The 20,449-nt window shown below is 36.7% G+C and overlaps 1 protein-coding gene across 54 annotated transcripts in view; it reads right to left on the minus strand.

Annotated features, from left to right (window-relative positions):
* Positions 1-2,162: 2,162 nt before the first annotated feature.
* plekha5 (pleckstrin homology domain containing A5) overlaps positions 2,163-20,449 on the minus strand; it is a 200,552-nt gene continuing 182,265 nt past the window's right edge. For 7 of the 54 annotated variants that reach the window (XM_087247399.1, XM_087247386.1, XM_087247377.1 and 4 more), the window contains 15 exons: positions 19,968-20,033; positions 19,163-19,243; positions 18,688-18,837; positions 17,771-17,872; positions 17,110-17,218; positions 16,636-16,679; positions 15,714-15,881; positions 12,602-12,725; positions 11,133-11,248; positions 10,479-10,682; positions 9,845-10,006; positions 8,374-8,507; positions 7,216-7,352; positions 5,858-5,982; positions 2,176-2,949 (listed from right to left, as the gene is read on the minus strand). In XM_087247399.1, coding sequence (XP_087103525.1) covers positions 5,876-5,982; positions 7,216-7,352; positions 8,374-8,507; positions 9,845-10,006; positions 10,479-10,682; positions 11,133-11,248; positions 12,602-12,725; positions 15,714-15,881; positions 16,636-16,679; positions 17,110-17,218; positions 17,771-17,872; positions 18,688-18,837; positions 19,163-19,243; positions 19,968-20,033 — 1,704 coding nt within the window. In that variant the 3' untranslated portion in view covers positions 2,176-2,949; positions 5,858-5,875. Of the gene's footprint in view, positions 2,950-5,857; positions 5,983-7,215; positions 7,353-8,373; positions 8,508-9,844; positions 10,007-10,478; positions 10,683-11,132; positions 11,249-12,601; positions 12,726-15,713; positions 15,882-16,635; positions 16,680-17,109; positions 17,219-17,770; positions 17,873-18,687; positions 18,838-19,162; positions 19,244-19,967; positions 20,034-20,449 lie in introns of all 54 variants that reach the window. The other 47 variants (XM_087247403.1, XM_087247396.1, XM_087247375.1 and 44 more) reach the window with 12 other exon arrangements.

A 20,449-nucleotide genomic window follows, 5' to 3' on the forward strand; every position in this document is an offset into this window, starting at 1 on the left:
GTTAAAGTGTATTGTCTGGTTATTATGATCTTTCATCTGCAGTTTTTCCTCCTTTATCTCAGCTGGGTTTTTCCAGTATTCATGATTTTACAGAACAATGATAAAATGAGTCAGATAACCCCTTCTGACATTTAAAGCGACTCTTCCGGGAAAACACCACCAGATGGCGTCACTTTCCCCTCATGGAAAATGTAGGCTGCACATAAGAACTGAAATCAACAATAATTCTGCTCCTGTGTATTAGATGGGATTTTCACCATTGTGAAGCTTAAAACAAATATTTTTATGAATAAATAAGACATTTATTTTACTGCAAGCATCATAAATAATCCCCTAATATTGACCAGGAGATGGCGCTGCTCTACTCTTTTGCAACACCGCATCAGAGCAGCAGATGGAGACAAAGATCAATTAATGAACACTCATCAAAATCATATCACCTAATAGAAGTTGCTTATATTATATCTTTTTATAGATTATGTTAAGGGATGTAAACAATGGTCCTAACGTATTTCCTGTTTTACATTTCCAATTTCCATAGCTTCCGAGAATCCAAAAGGGTCTGCATATTGATAATGTTAAGATAGCTATTTAATGTTAAGGTATGATTGAATTGCATCTTGATACAGTTATGAAACAGTTTGACAAGCAGGAAATGTTTTTGTGCCAACGATATCACCACATTAAAATGGTCTATTGTAAACATCACTATGTAATATTTCTTTCCATAATAATCAGTTATCTATCTATCTATCTATCTATCTATCTATCTATCTATCTATCTATCTATCTATCTATCTATCTATCTATCTATCTATCTATCTATCTATCTATCTATCTATCTATCTATCTATCTATCTATCTATTATTATTATATATATTATTATTATTATTAATTTAAATGTATTATTTAAATGAATTGAATTTATTCATAAATTGTATAAAATTTGGCCCAAGTATTTTGGTGAAATGTTTATCAAATAATAAATAAAACTAATTTAAATCTATTTTAATACATCTACACTACCTGACAAGAGTCTTGTCATAAATCAAAGCATGATCATATTTTATTTTGGTCAAATGAGCGAAATCTAGAGGCCTTTGTCTTTCATGGAAGCCACTTCTGATACCAAATGTTCAACTAGAAGTCAAGTTATCATTTGCTGTTCCTAAAACTCGCATAGGCGACAAGACTTTTGTCAGGTAGTGCATGTACAGGAGAGCACATCACACCTCTACTGGTTTCTCTACACAGGCTGCCAATCGACTTTAAAATTCAGTACAAAGTACAGCTGTGTGTTTTTAAATCCCTCCATGGCCCCTGAGCATATTTCAGAGCTAATTAATATACACCAACCTGTGAGATCTCTTCGCTCTAAGGATCTTCTCTATCTGCAAGTTCGAGGATCTGTCGAGGTGAGAGAGCTTTTTCAGTAGCAGCTCCAAAACTTCAGAACGATCTTCCACTCTCCTTAAGATCAGGTCCTACTTTTGATTGTTCTCAGAGCTCATTGCAAACACACTTATTTTCTTTAGCGTTTAATCATGTGTTGTGTGTTTATGTATTTTGGTTCTGAGTATGTTTGCATGTGTTCAATGTGTTTTTATGTACAGCCCTTTGGTACCCATTGTGGTTTGTTGAAAGCGCTCTAGAAATAAATGGAGTTAAGTATACACAAATTTAACCCCGCCGGTCCCACACCACCCAACTGAGAGCTGAGATCGAACCGGCGACTTTCAGCAAGAGAGTCGGGTGCTCTAACAAGGAGGCTAAAGACAATGGCCTCTGGCGTCTTGAGCACCTTTATCGGTCAGGGGAGTGTGGTTTACCTGCACAGCACTCACTAGCTGGCCTCCGTTACACTCACCCCCCTAAATCTCACACCCATCCGGGTCACGGCACCAATGTAACCCCGCTGGTCCTACACCACCCAACCCGCTACGAGCTGGAATCAAACCGGCAACCTTCCGCATGGGAGTCGGTTGCTCTAACAAGGAGGCTAAAGACCATGGACTCTAGCATCAGTCACTAGAGCACCTTTAGAGGTCAGAGGAGTGAAGTTTACCTGCACACCACTTCACTAGCTGGCCTCCATTACACAAACACACAGACAAAAATACACACACACCCACCCCCAAACTCCAATAACCATGAGTCAGCGCCTGGTAAATCTCTTGGCATATATAAGAACATCAACATTTATTGGACATGATATAAAACAGATGAAATATGAACATTTGCATATTGACTCTGATACACAAGCTCTTCCGCTCGGCTCGGCTCTGCTCATTTAGTCCGGTGTACAGTATATTTACATCATCAACTTTACACTTTATACATCGAAGAGAAACACAGACAAATCCTGCTTATTGCTTTTTGTCAACCGCTGTCCACGTGTCTCTCACAACCGAACTCGCAAAACAATCTCCTCATAAAGCTCTCTATTAAATATATCTCAGCCATAGAAAAATAAAACAGAAGCTGGACATTCATGAGTGTGTCGGGAAAACAGTGTGTGTCTATTGCGGACTATCAAACATACAGGTCATCGTACATGTGCTGCTGTCCATGGGCACCTTATTGAGAGCTGTACAGCGTTTTATACATAGTAAAACCAACCATGAGTGTGTCGTCCAGTGCAAAAAAGATATGAGTACTAGAAAACCTCATCGAGCAACACTGGCTAAAACCTGGTTAAAATCCATAGAAAACAAAGCAAACGATGAAGGCCAACGGGGGGAGGTTTGGAGAACATCCGTCTGGGGGTGAAAGCACCTTAAGAACTGGAGGAGTATAAATAATAGGGATGATAACCACTAGGAATCAGTCGCTGTTGAACTGAGGCCTGGACGCTGTTGTGTTTGTGTTGGGCAGCTGATGAAGGAGGGGGCGAGACTTCCAGTCTGATGATGACGATGGTGATGATGTGTTCTTCCTGTCACATGATGCTGGAGACACAAACACATAATAAACACGGTTTAAACTCTTCAGTAGGTCGTTATGCGTACGTTTGTGACGTGTTTATAAGCTGATTGAATATTAGTCAAGGAATGTAAAATGATGATGATGATAATAATAATGGCTGGATGGTGGCTCAGTGGTTAGCACTGTCGCCTCACTGCAAGAAGTTTGCTGGTTCGAGCCACAGCTGAGAAAGTGAGCATTTCTGTGTGGAGTTTGCATGTTTTCCCTGTGTTGGCGTGCTCTGGTTTCCCCCACAGTCCAAACACATGCACTCTAGGTGATTTGGATTAACTAAATTGGCCGTAGTGTATGAGTGTGTGTGTCAATGAGAGTTTCCCAGCACTGGATTGCAGCTATAAGGGCATCCACTGTGCAAAACATACTGTATGCTGGAATAGTTGATGGTTCATTCCCCTGTGGTAATAATAATAATAATGCATTTTATTTTAGGACAAATTTGAATGCATTAGCAAATTTATAAATATATATGTATGTGCATGTGCCAAGTGAGATTTACAGGCTTAACTAGCTTAATTAGGGTCAAGTTAGGGTAATTAGGCAAGTCATTGTATAATAATGGTTTGTTCTGGAGACAATCCAAAATGAATATAGCTTAAGGGGGCTATTATTATTGACCTTAAAATGGCTTAAAAAAATTAAGAACTGCTTTTATTCTAGCCGAAATAAAACAAATAAGACTTTCTCTAGAAGAAATAATATTATAGGAAATACTGTAAAAATTTCCTTGCTCAGTTGAACATCATGTGGGAAATTTTCTAGAAAAAAAAAAGAAGAAATCACAGAAGGGTGAATAATTGACTTAAACTGCATTTAAATATAATTTTAATAATTAGTATGCATTTTAATTACATCAGTTATATAGTTATATAGTAAAAATACATCATGCTATTACTGTGTGAACTGAATTTAATTGCAAACCTGAAAATAAATCTATATAAATGCATCTGCAATATGTATTTTCATTATGCAAATGATTTTGTTCCGGTATGTTAGAGATGCATGTTAAAGCAATGTCTCCATCACTACACCAGAGCAACATTTACATCATCTTTGTGTTTGAATGTCCTCACACACCGACAAAAACGAATTAAATAAACTCCACCAAACACAAATCATCAATCTAAAGAAAAACAGCTTCATGCATTTACATTACATTTAGCTGAGCATTATTATGAATGTCATTTAAAAAAAAACATTTTAAGGTCAATATTTTTAGCGCCTTTAAGCTATATTTGTTTTGGATTGTCTCCAGAACAAACCCCTGTTATACAATGACTTGCCTATTTACCCTAACTTTACCCTAATAGGGTATATGCCGAGCTAGTGTTTTTCCAAACTAATAAACTTCCGGTGACCTGTTATTGTGAGTTTTATTTCCATTTTATACGGTTCCTTTTACAGCATAGATGTTGTAATGTCATTAAAATACAATTAGTTAAACAGTCTTAGGCGTTCATTTAGTTGCTCAAGCATAAAACGAGACTAAAAGCCGTTTACTAGCACTCGCCAGTCAGAATCAGCAGGTTAGCGCAGAAGCTCCATTGAATCTACTGGGGTAAAATAAATGCTCATATTTTAAAAACATGGAAGGGGGAAATGTAATGTAATGCAGTGCTTCTTATGCAATCTGAGACCCACTTTATATCAGATATCAGTCAGCCAGTGGAGATTGCTGATTTTTAAAGAAAACAGACTTTAAACGCACTGATTTTGCATTGGCATACAGTTCACCGGAAACTAATTACCCAGGTTACTGACAAATTAAAAGTCCTATATTAGCATGCTTCGGCTTATACCCTATTACCCTAGTGAAGCCTTTAAATGTCACTTAAAGCTGAATACTAGTATCTTGAAGAATATCTAGTCAAATATTATGTGCTGGCATCATGACAAAGAAATCTGTTATTAGAAATGAGTTATTAAAACTATCATGATTAGAAATGTGTTGAAGAAATCTTCCCTCCGTTAAGCAACACTTGGGAAATATTCTTAAAAGAATTCATTTTACGAAGAGGGCTAATAATTGTGACTCCCACCGCATATATAGTGTGTCGTGGTGTCTGAATGACTCTTAATTGCAGTGTTAATTAGTGGATCTTTCTACTCAGTGAGACTCTGAAGCTAATGAACTCTAGTCGGAAAGCTAATTACTGCTTCATTTGAGGGGATCCTTCACTTTCCTGAGAGAACAGACAGATTACACACACACACACACACACACACACACACACACAGTATTTATGACGCAGTAAAGCCTGCACTCAGAGCAAACAGGAGCTGCTGTGAAACTGATTTTATGAACAGCATCATAAAGAGTCATTACACACTCAAGACCTGTGCACAATTTCCCCTTGTGCTTATGGCAGACTTTAAGCGCCAACGTGAGCGTGCACACAAACACAAAACCCCACTGTTAAAAGCGTCATAAAAAACTGGGGCGGCATGGTGGCTCAGTGGTTAGCACTGTTACGGCACAACAAGAAGATCACTGGTTCGAGTTCTGGCTGGATCAGTAGGCATTTCTGTGTGGAGTTTGCATGTTTTCCTCATGTTGGTTTCCTCCGGGTGCTCCGGTTTCCCACACAGTCCAAACACATGCGCTATAGGGGAATTAAATAAGCTCAATTTGCCGCAGTGTATGTGTGTGAAATAGCGTGTATGGATGCTTCCCAGTACTGGGTTGCAGCTGGAAGGGCATCCGCTGTGTAAAACATATGCTGGATAAGTTGGCGGGTCATTCCGCTGTGGCGACCCCTGATTAATAAAGGGACTAAGTCGAAAATAAAATGAATGAATGAATATTTCAAGTTGTTTCCTTCTTAACCTCTCGAGGAGTAAGTGTGTGTGTGTGTGTGTGTGTGTGTGTCTTACTGGTGCATGAGTCTCCTCTCACACACACATGAAGTGTGACCCGTCCGTCAGCTGTGGAGGGGAGGGTGGAGGCGGAGGAGAGGAGGAGGAGCTTGGAGATTGAGGAGGAGTCGACACACTGTTCACTGCAACACACAGCGCATGCACATACACACACAAGCATGCACACACAGTTAGTCACACATTAAAACACTCAAGCAAGACATTCAAATCAAACCGGTTCTTTTAAGCCGGGGGTGTCCAAACTCGGTCCTGGAGGGCTGGTGTCCTGAAAAGTTTACTTTCAACCCCAATCAGACACATGCGCCTAGCTAATTCTGGCTAAATCTGTTTCTCAATATGCCTCTATTAAGATTTTCATATTAATGTTTACATCTTAACCCACTCTTAAACCTACCCATACCACCAAACCTGTCCCCAAATCTACCCATGAAGCACCTCAAGAGCACCACAAGTGTTCTGCAATACATTATAAACATTGCATTGTATTTATTAAGTACCTAATAGTTGAGGCCACATAATATACATACCATAATTCAATATATAAATGAGTTTATAATAATGCAGTAAGATATATAAAGACAATTAAATGTATAAATATATATATATATATATATATATATATATATATATATATATATATATATATATATATATATATTGTTTTGTGTGTGTGTGTGTGTGTGTGTGTGTGTAATTATTAAATACTGAACATGTATACATTAAAACACTAAATTAAAAATTAAAAATAAAGCAACATAAGGTGCTTTTAAAGTCTTTAAAATACAATTTGCTAAGGTATAGATACATAAATATAAATACATCCATGTGTATTACTTTATATAATATGTAAATGTATAACTTCATATATAAAGAAACATGTAAATTAATAAATATATTAAAAAACAACCATGATTCAGTTACATGTAATTGTGCATAAATATTTAGAATTACTATAGTAAGTACATAGAACGTGTGTAACATCATCATCTTTATTTAAAGTCACTCACTCACTATCCATGGGCTTAGTTCGTGATTAATTAATTTATTGATTAAAATGTAGATTATTTTAATGAAAGTGTTACCCAAATTCATGATTATAACTTGCATATAAATAAGAAACATGTAAATAAATAAATATATATATTAAAAAACAATATAATTCACCAAAATCAAAAGCTCTGAACGCAACTTTTAAACGGCTGAAATGCAGTGCAGGGGTAGTGTTAGTGTTAGTGTTATGGAAGCAGGCTGACAGAGGATTATGGGAAGATTTAGGAGGGAAAAGCATCTTGTAACACTTTCCTAAAGCCAGAGTTTGAGGTAGTGACTGAGAGAGCGTGATCTGCTCTGCTGACCTGAGATCAGTGTGCTGTGTTTGCTGTTGCTGAGCTCATAAGAGTCCTCCTGCTGCTGAACTGAGTCTTTCTGCTCCTCTTCTTCATCCTCTTCATCCTCCTCAGTGCCCACACGCACCATCACTGCCGTCTGCAGGCTGACACACGCACACACACACACACACACACACACACACACACACACACACACACACACACACACACACACATACACAAATCCATGAGCTCGTAAAGCACAGTGTTTATCTGTCTGAGTGTGTTTTTGTGCTTGCTCATGTGATTTATTGAGACACAAATGTGTATAATAACATGGCTATGACCAAGATGTTACAATGCTGAGGTGGTTTATGAGGACATATCTTGTGTCCTCGTAATTTGAAACTGTTAAAATCACACTTAGCTGTGTTTTTTCACATGACAATTTTGTGTTGGTGGAGTATGGCCAAACAATAAGAGGTTTTACTGTATAAAATGACAGTGTGCCTATGAATGACTCTGTGTAAATCAGAAAAAAAAAACTAGTGAGTGTGTGTGTGTGTTTAGCTATACTTGTGAGGGTCAATTGTACTCTCTTTTACGCCCCATGCACACGGGGCGTCAGCGTCAATGCTTCCCATTCACTCTGAATGGGTGACGTCAGGCGTTGCCTAACCGCATTGTGGATCCATCGGCGCTGCTTCAGAGGCGTTGCTCGCTGCAGAAGTTGGGACTAGCTCACCTTTTTAAGTGCTGACGGAAGCGTCAGCCAATCAGATCACTGTGTGCAATTACACCAGCTAGACAGTGGCCTATTGCTGACTGATTTCATTGGCTGACACTTCTATGATGATCGCTTCGGCCCCAACTTCAGACACGCCTTCAATCAAGCGTTGACGCTAAAGCGTGTAAATGGGGCGTTATAGTAAAACCATCTGGCAACCCACTAGTGAGGACATTTTACTATTTAAAAAAACTTATTAATCATCCCGAATGTGTTTTCTTTAGTATCTAATTATTGGCACATCAAGGATTAGGTTAGGACTAGGGGTAGACCACAGAAATACCATTCACCTAATAGAAAACCATTGTCAATGCCAAATGTATGCAATGTCCTCACTAACATAGGACAACACACATGTAGGAGTGTGTGTGTGTGTGTCTGTGTGCTTAAAGCTCTACCTGTTCTGAGTGGCCAGCTTTCTGTCGTACTCCAGTTTACACTCAGATTCGTCCTGCTTCAGCACGGGTTTGGGACTCACACTCTTCAGGAGAGACTCTTTCATGGAGACCGAGCGAGTCACAGATGCTTTGTCCTGTACACAAGCGCACATTATGAAATAACCACTGGACTGAAATGCATCTCATAGGTACTCTACGATGTTCACGGCTCCATGCAAACATGCCTAGACAAGTTTACCTATATGTTACTTATATATGACATCAATCAATCAATCAATCAATCAATCAATCAATCAATCAATCAATATAAAGTGCAAAGCATAAATGAGCACACCCTGGGTCAAGATTGATATTTTTTTTATAAATTTTTTAGTGAATATAGCCAATATACTGTAGTTTGTAGGGGTGTCAAAATTAATTGTTTCTTCTGTGCACAGCGAATCAGGTGCGGACAATTCGGTATCGGTTCAGTAATGATCATAACCAGTTATTATGTACTGACGCGTTTATCTCCTATGCGCTCTGTCGCAAGGTATTTACAACACTCAGCCAACTCAGGGCCGGCCCGTGGCATAGGCACCATAGGCAAATGCTAAGGGCGTTGTATATCCAGGGGGGCGCCAGAAAGGAGCGCGGTTCAGTTGGTTTTGTTTTCGATTTTCCTGACACACATTCAGTTATAGATGGCAATAACTCAAAAACCTCTTACCATAAAAAGATCTAAAGTGTGTTTCCTACAAAAGGACAAAGCTGGTTATGTTTCACAGCTGTTTTTCTTTTTTTCGCTCGACATTACGAGCACTGCTCCGTTTAAGCCCTCGCAATATGTGTTTAGCCGGGAGAGCTCGCGCTGAGAGGAGCTCTCAGTAAGGGACTGTCGGAAAAGTGCTTCATTTTTTCGTTATTTTTTCCCGTTTTTCTGCTCTGCTCAGCGCGAGCTCTCCCTGTTGCGAGGGCTTAAGTGTGTGCGTTTGTTTGTTGCTGTCTATGTTTGTGTATGTGTTTGAATGAGAGACAGTGTGGTGCTGTGTGTCTGTGTGTTTATACAGACAGCTTGTGATAGCCTCCCCCCTAAAATATAACACTGTATATGGAAAGCATCGTCAAAGCACCGTGATATCGAATTGAACCGAATCGAAGGCATGATAATCGTAACCGAACCGAACCATGAGACCAGTATAGGTTCACACCTTTGGTAGTTTGGTGCATTAATTTCTTGTAAATCTAAAAAGTTAAACAGTATCGGTCACCTAACAACTTTAGGAATATAATACAAAGCAATGCAAAAACTCATTTAAAACAAAAAACATATATACATATTTAATTTATTTACTGAGTGATTAAAATCTATACATGAAAGCATGCAACAAAGACTATTTAGATATATGATGTCACATAAAAATATATAAAACTATGCATTTTAACCCCCCTTTCATATTTATTTATAAGGAAATGGTGTGTGAATACGCACCTTAATCTCCAGGTGGGTGTGTGCTGGCAGCTGCTCCTTAGTGTCTCTGCAGTTTTCCTCTGCGTCAGGGTGTTTTGTGTGTTTTGTGTCTCGCTCCACAGGCGTCATGTCTCTGCGCTCGTCCTGCTCGTCTGGAGAGATCACCGGACTCTTCTTACGTGCCTGAAAAACAAACGCTCGGCTTAAAAAACACACAGGAGGAGGCAGAAAACACTGAAGCCGAGCAACTGAATTGCAAACCTCCAGCCTACATTGTTTGTTCACATTAGAAAAGTCGGCCCCCTTCCACTTGTATTTATTGTCAACTTTGAACTGAATCAATCCTGTCATGAGATCAGGAGTGTGGAGAAGGATCTAGATCCCCGTAGGCCCAAAATAGGGCCAAAGTTGGCCCATGGTTACCTTTGATTTGGCCCACCAATCAAGCTTGGTTTTTAGCCCTTCATGAGAAAAGGTTGGTCTAGATGCAGATATGATGCAATCTCAGACAAATGCAAGCAGAACTGCACGCAATGCCTTTAATGCCCACATCTATCCCAGCCCCTAACCCCACCCCTCACAGTGACATCACTAGCTTCATTGTGTCTGAGATTGCATGCCTGAGACTACTACTGGGAGTGTGTGAAGCAGATACCTGCAGTGTGTAGTATGTGCTGTCCTTAGTGAAGGACAGGCTGCGGGATAGAGAGCCATCTTCTCTCCTGCGCTCTCTCAGCGCCCCCTGCTGGTGTCGTCTGATTCTCTCCATCTGCTCCTCCACACTCATGCGTGTTCGGCCCACTTCAGCACCACTGCTCATCTGCTCCACAGCGCTGCGCGGACGGTCCTGCGGCTGACACTGAACAAGTCACATCATCGATCATACACAAATATTTATATATCGAACTAATATTAACTGAACAAAGTGATATGTGATTAAATGATGCATATAAATATATCATTTTAATGTCCAATTGATGTTTGTGTAATACATTAAATTAAATAAATCGAACATACATGAACTCATTTTAAAATCAGAAAGGTAATGACATTTAAAAAAAGGACCTGATTACAAATCCAGTATAAAGGAACTGCATTAAATGGTTAAATTAATCAATGATATTGGCATAAATGAATAATAAATGAATGTTCTGTTCTTTTAGAAATTAAAAGGAGGGAGGGTCTATGCAATAAGCCTCACCCAGTCTTCATGATTCAGTTGAAATTAAATCACACAATAAACAAAGTCGCACATTTTTAAGGCATAACATAGAGTTTTGCAGCAGTATATAGAGCGCACTGTACTCACTGTTCTGGGATCAGGTTTTTTGGTCTTCCTCAAGGTGACGTAGGAGGCGATGGTGGAGGACTCGGGCATGGGTGATTTAGTTCTGGGACTGACCACTCCCACCGGGTAAACTATACCTGACAGAGACACAAAGTGTTAGAAATAATCACACACATAATGAACTCTGAGTGTGAGGCAGTTGTGCTTCATTTTTTCTTCTGTGAAAAATAACATTATATTTGGTATTTTAACATGACATTAGTATCATAGTTAAATCTGTGGCTCAATAGAGTTCTCAGTCTCACTACACAGCCTAGAATGAATATAATTCACTTTAGTTATTAGTAATATTGCTGCAGAAAGATTCATTTCAAGTTTTGTTTTTTTTCCTGATCTACTAACCATATTTTGTTCATTCTAATGAGTGTTCTTTTAATATTGTATAGATGAACAGTGTGGAAAAGAAGTACATTACAGTATACATTTTTTAAAAAAACATGTAACAGATTTTTTTTACAGTTTAATGAAAGTTCTCTCTTCTAGAATCTCTTCTATTCAAGTCCATTCTCTTCTCTTCCATTGCCTTCTACTCCATTGCATTCTATTCTCTTTCACTGCATTCTATTATTTTCAATTGCATTCACTTCTCTTCTTTTTCATTCTATTCTATTTCATTGCATTCACTTCTCTTCCATTGAATTCACTACTAGTTCATTGCATTCTCTTTGCCTCCATTGCATTCTATTCCATTACATTCTCTTTTCTTCTTTTACAATGGAAATTATTCTATTGCATTCTCTTTTCTTTTATTCTTTCCTATTTCATTGCATTCTATTGCACTTCTTTTTCATTATATTCTTTCACTGCATTTTCTTCTCTTCTTTTCCATTGTTCTATAAAATTGCATAATCTTCTTTTCCATTCTATTCGATTTGATTCTATTCTATTGTATTCCATTCCATTCTTCTCTATTCTACTCTATTATATTCTTTTCTATTGTATTCTATTCTATTCTACTTTATTCTATTATATTCCTCTATTCTACTCTATTCTATTTTGTTCTATTCTTCTCTATTCTTTTCTGTACTATCCTATTCTTTTCTATTCTATTCTATTCCATTGCAATCTATTATATACTTTTGCCTTCTCTATTCCATTTCATTCTATTCTAATCCACTTCATTCTATTCTCTTCTCTTCTACTGAATTATATTCTATTCCATAAAGGTAGCAATTCCTTCTCTTCTTTTTCATCCTATTCTATTTCATTGCAATCTATTCTAATGCATTCTCTCCTCTTCCATCGTATTGTATTCTATATCTGTTTATGTGCTTTATTCATTTTTTTCTTGGAAAAAAAAATATTTCCACAATGCTAAACTGAGACAGCATCTCCAAATTCTTGCATTTGTGGTGATTCCACTTATTTCTGCTGCTTTGGATTAAAGCGTCTGCGAGAGTAAACTGATGTAAATGTGTTCTGTGGAGCACCTTTAGTGACGCCGGGCGGCTCTTTCTCTGCTGTCTGCTCTGATTTGTCTTCACCGTTACTCTCGTCGACTTCGGCTACTGTGGTCAGCTCCGGCTCACTCTTATACAGCCTGTAATCCGGGCCCTGCACAAAACACAACCAGCATGTGTTATTTACAGCACACACACACTGTGATGGCATTATGGGATGGCTTGTGATCATGGATTACATGTTCTGATGGCAATGAGAATATGTAATGCATCTCGAGGAATCTAAGCCTCATAAAGGATGAAGTAAAAACACAAAGCAGCTGATCTGGGAATGTTTTACGGGAAGAGCTCAAGGATACTGATGACGAGGAAACATGAGGATTACAATGCAACAAGCACATGACAAATCACTGAAATTAAATGGGTTTTTAAATGAATGTTTAGCTGTAGATACAGTTTGTTTTCATTACACTGGACAAATAGCATCACATAGGTTGATGATTCGAGGTGGAGTAAACAGTGTGCTTGTTTCTGGGTGAAATATTCACATAAAAAGATGACGTGAATGACTATTTTTATGACTAATACAAAATACCAAGACATGTAATATTTCTAAAATCACCACATTTCACATAAAAGTTGAAAAACACATACACACAATAGTAAAATAAGTAATAATGTTCAGTTTATATAGTAAAATGTCAAATGAAAATAGTTTACATACATAGCAGACATGTGTACAAATGAAGATAAATATAAATAAAAAAACTACAACTAATAAAATTATTTATAAAAAATACATGCAAATTAATTAAAAAATGAATATGTATAAATGAAGATTAATAATAATTAGGCAAAACTTGTGTACAAAAAAAACTAAAATTAATAAAATAAATGAGGGAAAACAATAATTAAAAGGAATAAAATTGAAAATGTATATGTACAAATGAAGATAAATATTAATCAGGCAAAACTTGCATATAAAAAAAACACAATTAAAAAATTAAATGAGGAAAAACATTAATAAAAAAACATGCATGTGCACAAATGAAGGTAAATATTAATTAGGCAAAATTTGTATATTATAAAACTACAATTAATAAAATAAATGAGGGAAAATTAAATTAAAATGAATAAATAAAAAAATGCATGTGTACAAATGAAGATAAATGTTAAATAGGCAAAACTTGCATATTAACAAAATGAAGAAAAAAAACTGCAATTAATAAAAATAAATAATAAAAAAATAAATAAAATTAAAAAATACAAATGTACAAATGAAGATAAATATTAATTGGGCAAAACTTTATATACAATTAATAAATAAATGAGTAAAAAATAAAAACAAAATAAATAGTCCTAAGACTTACACTAACACACTAGTCAAAAATGTTCAATATTATATAAACAGATATTAACTTAATATATTGAACAAAAATGATGTATTAAACACAACAAATAAAAAAAAACAATGCTTATTTTTAAAATTATATTAATATAACCTTAAGGTAGAATTAAAAAGGGATCAATTTAAATAAGCAAAACAAAACTGTTCAAAAATATATCTCAATAATGATATTACATATCAATAATGCCTGGGTGGTGAGCATTTTAACGCATTTCTGTTTAATAACATAAGAAATATTGAAACAAAAACTGGGAACAAAAATCAGGCAGAAACTGAACTAACACAACACGTATGCGATTATCAGCTGATGCAGATAATCTGAAAATGACCAGGAACTGTATATTCTGCTGTCCAAAAGAAAAGTGCAGCAACCTTTGCAGATTTTATTCATTCATTTTCTTTTCAGCTTAGTCCCTTTAATAATCAGAGGTCGCCACAGCAGAATGAACTGCCAACTTATCCAGCACATGTTTTACGCAGTGGATGCCATTCCAGCTGCAACCCATCTCTGGGAAAGCAGATTTTATTATTATTATTATTTTGCAAGACTACATGTTTGAGCGGCTGTTTCTTTAGTGTTAGTGTAGTTACTGCACTTTGCCTTTGTATTGCAGTATTGGCTAATACTTATATTTTAAGGTGTCCTTGTTACAAATGGTCTAGATTCCTACTATAGTGTGCATTATTTCTTAATAATTCAAAATAGACTGGAGTCAATAATTTCACATATACTATGGTCTCCAGTCTCCACAGTTCGGATGTCAGATGTTAGGATTTCGTCATATACAGTTGAAGTCAGAATTATTAGCCCCGCTTTGATTTTTTTTCTTTTTTAAATATTTGCTAAACAATGTTTAATAAGAGCAAGGACATTTTTACAGTATGTCTGATAATATTTTTTCTTCTGGAGAAAGTCTTATTTGTTTTATTTTGGCTGAAATAAAAGCAGTTTAAAATTTTTTCATCACCATTTTAAGGACAAAATTATTAGCCCCTTTAAGCAAATTATTTTTTTGATAGTCTACAGAACAAACCATCGTTATACAATGACTTGCCTAATTACCCTAACCTGCCTAGTTCACCTAATTAACCTAATTAAGTCTTTTAATGTCACTTTAAGCTGTATAGAAGTGTCTTGAAAAATATCTAGTCTAATATTATTTACTGTCATCATGACAAAGATAAAATAAATCAGTTATTAGAGTTGAGTTATTAAAACTATTACGTTTAGAAATGTGTTGAGAAAATCTGCTCTCCATTAAACAGAAATTGGGGAAAAATAAACAAACAGGGGGCTAATAATTCTGACTTCAACTGTACAGCTGAACTCCTCAGTTTGTTTTCTCCTCAAAGACCTCTTATGTTCTTAGCTCAGCTCCTGCTAACTGTCCCTAAATCCTGCTTGAAAACTAAAGGAGACAGAGCTTTCTCAGTCCAGCCTTGGAACACATTACTATTAAAAATTGGACCTTCACCAACATTCAATTTCTCAAAGACTCAAGACTTTAAAAAAAATGATATTAATATTGTAATTTATTTGGCCATGGAGCACTTTGGTCAACATTCATATTGTTTTAAGCTGCTATACAAATACAATTGACCATGTAAGAAGGACACCTTAAATCTCTATGAGCAGCAGCAGGCTGTAAACTGGAGATGATGTTGGGTTTTGCTGATGGTTTAGATGAGGATGATGGAGGTTTCGGGATGAAGGGCTTCACGGCTCTGTCTTACGGTGTGCGTGCCGTTGCGTTGGGCAGTTTTGCGGTCCTCTGGTCGGTGTGGTGTTGTGCGGGTGGTGTGCGGTTGACCGGGGTTGGGGAGGGGCGGTGGTCGATCGCCTCCTTCATATGAGTACGGCAGAGGAGGACGAGGAGGAACACACGAGGAGTCTACAGAGTCCTGCATTCATACAGTGAAGAGCACATACTGATGCAGCCCACCAACAACACTGACCTACACTCGCCCTCTGTGTGTGTGTGTGTGAGTGTGAATGTGAGTGAGTTTGTGTTTGTTGTGTGTGAGAGTGAGTGAGTATGTGTGTGATTAGGTCAGAGGTGCCCAAACTCAGTCCTGGAGGGCCGGTGTCCTGCAAAGTTTAGTTCCAACCTCAATCAGACACACCTGGGCTAGCTAATCAAGCTCTTACTAGGCTTTCTAGAAACATCCATGCAGGTGTGTTGAGGCAAGACGGAGCTCAAATCTGCAGGACACCGGCCCTCCAAGACTGAGTTTGGACACCTCTGGTCTCAGTGAATGGACATTTGTGTGTTTGTGCGCGTAAGTGAATGGGCTTGTGTGTGTTTGTGTAAATAAAAGTTTGTTTGAATGAGTTTGTGCCCATTTGAGTCTGAGTGTGAGTGTGTGTGCCTGTATGAGAAATGTGTGTGCATATGCGTAAGAGCAGGGGTGCCTAAACTTGGTCCTGGAAGGCCGGTGTCCTGGATAGTTTAGCTCCAACTTGCTTCAACACACCTGCCTGGAAGTGTCTTGTACACCTAGTAAGAGCTTGATTAGCTGTTTCAGGTGTGTTTTATTGGGGTTGCAACTAAAATATGTAGGACACCGGCCCTCCAGGACCAAGTTGGGTACCCCTGCATAAGAGTGTTTGTGCTGAGTGTGTGTGTAAAAGATTCCTCCTGACACAAGTACTTACTTCACTTTTATGCAGGGTTGACAGAGGGTTTGCACCAGGAAAACCTAAAAATAAAGAGAAAGTGTGTGTGAATTCATGGCTATACGTCATTGGCCTCAAACTCAATTCCTGGAGGGCCGCAGCTCTGCTTCAACCCTAAAAAAACACAGCTGATCTAGTAGTGTCTAGTAGTCTTGAACACCTTCATTAGTTGGATCAGCTGTGTTTGATTAGGGTTGAAGCAAAACTGTGCAGAGCTGCGGCCCTCCAGGAATTGAGTTTGAGACCTATGCTATATGTCCTATAATGAGGGCTGAAACAAAACAAAACACAACACAAAAACACAAAACAATAAAGTACAAAAAAGGCTGCTACTGACATTGTATTAACTATCATTGAGCTGAGAAGTTATTATTTGTGTGTGTGTGTGTGTGTGTGTGTGTGTGTGTTTGTGTTTGTGTGTGTTTGTGTGTGTGTGTGTGTTCTGTCTCTCACTGGGTTCAGGGTTTCTCTTGGGTTTGTTCTTGCTCAGCGCCTCCATCACATCCTGAATTCTCCACAACTCTTTCTGGATCTGAACATGCTTTTGACTGGGCGGCTCCGTCTGACAACACATAGGCATTCTTTAAAGTCACAATGACCTCGCAACTGACAGTTCTCATATTTTTAATGTAATGATGATGAGTTTATTCATGCATTTAATCTAATATCTACAGTAGAGGCTGCAGGCCGAGTGCCTTATTGCTCCAGCAGTGCCGATACACAGATATATCGCACTGCTATTTGTGTGATATTGTGTTTATACAATAGTTCGACGGCATAATCGTGTATATAAAAAAGAAAATCGAACACGGAAAGTCTCAAAACCCTTTCGTACAAGGATTTATCCAATATCTATGATATTTTAAACTGACATGCTAGAGAAAATAATAGAAATAACCAACTTTAAACTTTTTTTTTGATGAAAATACTAGAAGCCTAAGACTTTTGCGCACACACGCACGCACGCACGCACACACACACACACACACACACACACACACACACACACACACACACACACACACACACACACACACACACACACACACACACACACACACACACACACACATATATATATCTGTAAACTGTATATATCTGTAATCTTCATCACCTGTGGGCTGCCGAGGGCCTCCAGCTGCTCCAGCAGGTTAGTTTTGGCAAGTGTAACATCGGCCTCTAGTCGATCATATTCTCTCCAGCTTCGCTCCAGCTCCTGTAAACAGCACAGCATCATGGGTAAGCGGCTAAGGCTTCACTGGTGCACTACAGGAAACTACACAATGGTTTACATACATGAAAATGCACATCAGGACACACAAAATTAGCTATAAAATCAAAATACTAACATGACTTTAATATTAATCGTATCACAATTTAATAGAGTTGTTTATTAAGAATGCATTATAATTAGTCCTGAGCAAGTCCAGTGTTATAGATGCGACGTTTGCAGATAAACTTAACACATAAATACACAGAGAAAGTGTATGTTAACCTTATATTAAAACATCTGTTTATATTTTCCATAACTACTAACCACAGAGTTATGGGATGAGAAAAATATCAATCTGTAAACATTATTATATTTTAAATGAGGGAAATGCGTTATGGATGTGACCAAAAAGTCTGCAAGTTTACAGTAAACAACACACTTTGTAAAAGTTCTGTGAATTAAACTGCACGACACAAAAGAAATATGGATCATCAAAAGGAGAAGAGCTGCTCTCTATAGAGCAAACATCATTGATTTGATTAGATTTTGCATTATGGATGTGACATCTCTCTGTTATGGATGTGGCAGATGTGAAATTGGCACTTATGTGACTTTGGTAAATTAAATATAATAGTTTGAGAACACTGACAGACATTTATGAGTATATTTACACTACTGTAAAATACTTGCTTACACAAAAAACCTAAAAAGGCTTTCAATATTTTGGTGAAAACATAATTTTTTTTTCATGGCAAGGTTGAAATTTGCACGGAATTGCTCTGCTCTGTTGAATGTATTGTGAGTGTGTGTTGTCGTACAGTGCTGACGCGGCTCAGCTCTCTGCAGGTGCTCAGCAGGCCACTCTGCAGGACGTCCCTCTGCTGGACCACGCTCTGGACCGCCGCTGGGTTTTCAGAGCTCATCTCGATCTCCTGACTGGCGGAGAGCAGCGCCGTCTCCAGTGTGTGCTAAAAACAAGCACACAAGCATGCAGGAGTGAGACACAAGCTGTTTTAATCCAGCTATTCTAATGTGCATTTATTACAATATCGCATAAAAGTGCTTAATGAAAGCAACAAAATAAGCATAGATTTTGAAAATGTGCATTAATAATGAATAAATATTAATTAGATAAGTAAAAATGGACATAAACTAAGAGGGAAACACATTTACTGAATAAACTCCAGCATGAGCATCAGTAAAGTCATGTGATTTATATCTTTATATTTTTTCTAATTCATATTTTTGGATGGAAACACAGCTAAAGATGCTGAACTTGCTGATGGACTTCACCTTTTCTCTGTGGAGCTGCTGCAGTTTCTCTTCTTGAGTTCGCACTACTTTGTCCTGCTCACAGAGCCGACTTAACTTCGCCTGCAGACAATAAAGCCGAGGATGTTTTATTAAGCAACTTTATTCTTTATGTAATAATATCTCAGGTAGTCTGAAAATGCTTGTGAATTCATAAAAGTATAATAATTCTATTTATTTATTTATTTTATTTTATTTTATTTATTGTATTAAATTTATTTTTAAATATGTTTTTGTATTTTTTGTATTCAAAAAAGCTTAAATAAAATTTAAAATAAAATAATATTATAATATAAATAAATAAATAATAATAATGAAAAATAAATGATTAATAATATATTTTTTGATTAAATAAACATGAAATAATAATAAAAATAATAATAAATTAAAAAAGAAAATAATAATAAAAATAAAATAATGATAAAAAATAAAAAATAAAAAAATGAAATAATAATAAAAAATAAATAAAAAATAATAAAATAATAAATAATAAAAAAATAAATAAATAAAATCAAATAAACCTCACATAATAATAAAAATAAAAATAATATAATAAATAAATAAATAAAAATAAACAAATAAAATAAGAATAAATAAATAATAAATTAATTAATAAAATAAAAATAAAATATAAAAAAATAAATAAAATGAACATAAAACAATAATTACAAAAACTATAAATAAGTACATAAAAGATTTAAATAAAAAAATAAATAAAATAAATGAATAAATAAATGAAAAAAAAATAAAAAAAAAATAAATAAGAAATCATCTTAAAGAGACTCACGTCGACATCGAGCTCCTCCGGCCTGTACATGTAAGTGTTTTCTCTGTACTCTTCAGGACTCATCTGCTGAAATGACAAGAAATTATGTAAGATTTCATGCACATTATATCATTCCTATCCTACAGACTGTCCTAGAAGCTCATGAAGCAATGAAGGAAGCGGCATGAATCTGATCAAGCCTTTATGAGCCCAACTGACCACATGCAACTTACTCTTCAACATCCTATACACACGTAAATACACAGAGTGAGTGTTTTCTGCTTCAATAACTCTGACAGACAGCCGGTACAATATAAACATGTGCAACGGAGGGATCTTTATATACAGTCACGCTGTATACAAAACACAAGCATGCAAACTCTGTTCATACAGTTTGCAGAAAGCAGATGAGGGAAAGTCTGATGGAGATTTCACTGTTTTACATGAACAACGCCAAACAGTACTTTCTATCCCCTTTACTTGTAAATGGAGACCTATCATGC

This window comes from Danio rerio, chromosome 4 (genome assembly GCF_052040795.2).
Source record: "Danio rerio strain M-AB ecotype USA chromosome 4, GRCz13ab, whole genome shotgun sequence".
In the NCBI taxonomy this organism is placed as follows: Eukaryota; Metazoa; Chordata; class Actinopteri; order Cypriniformes; family Danionidae; genus Danio; species Danio rerio.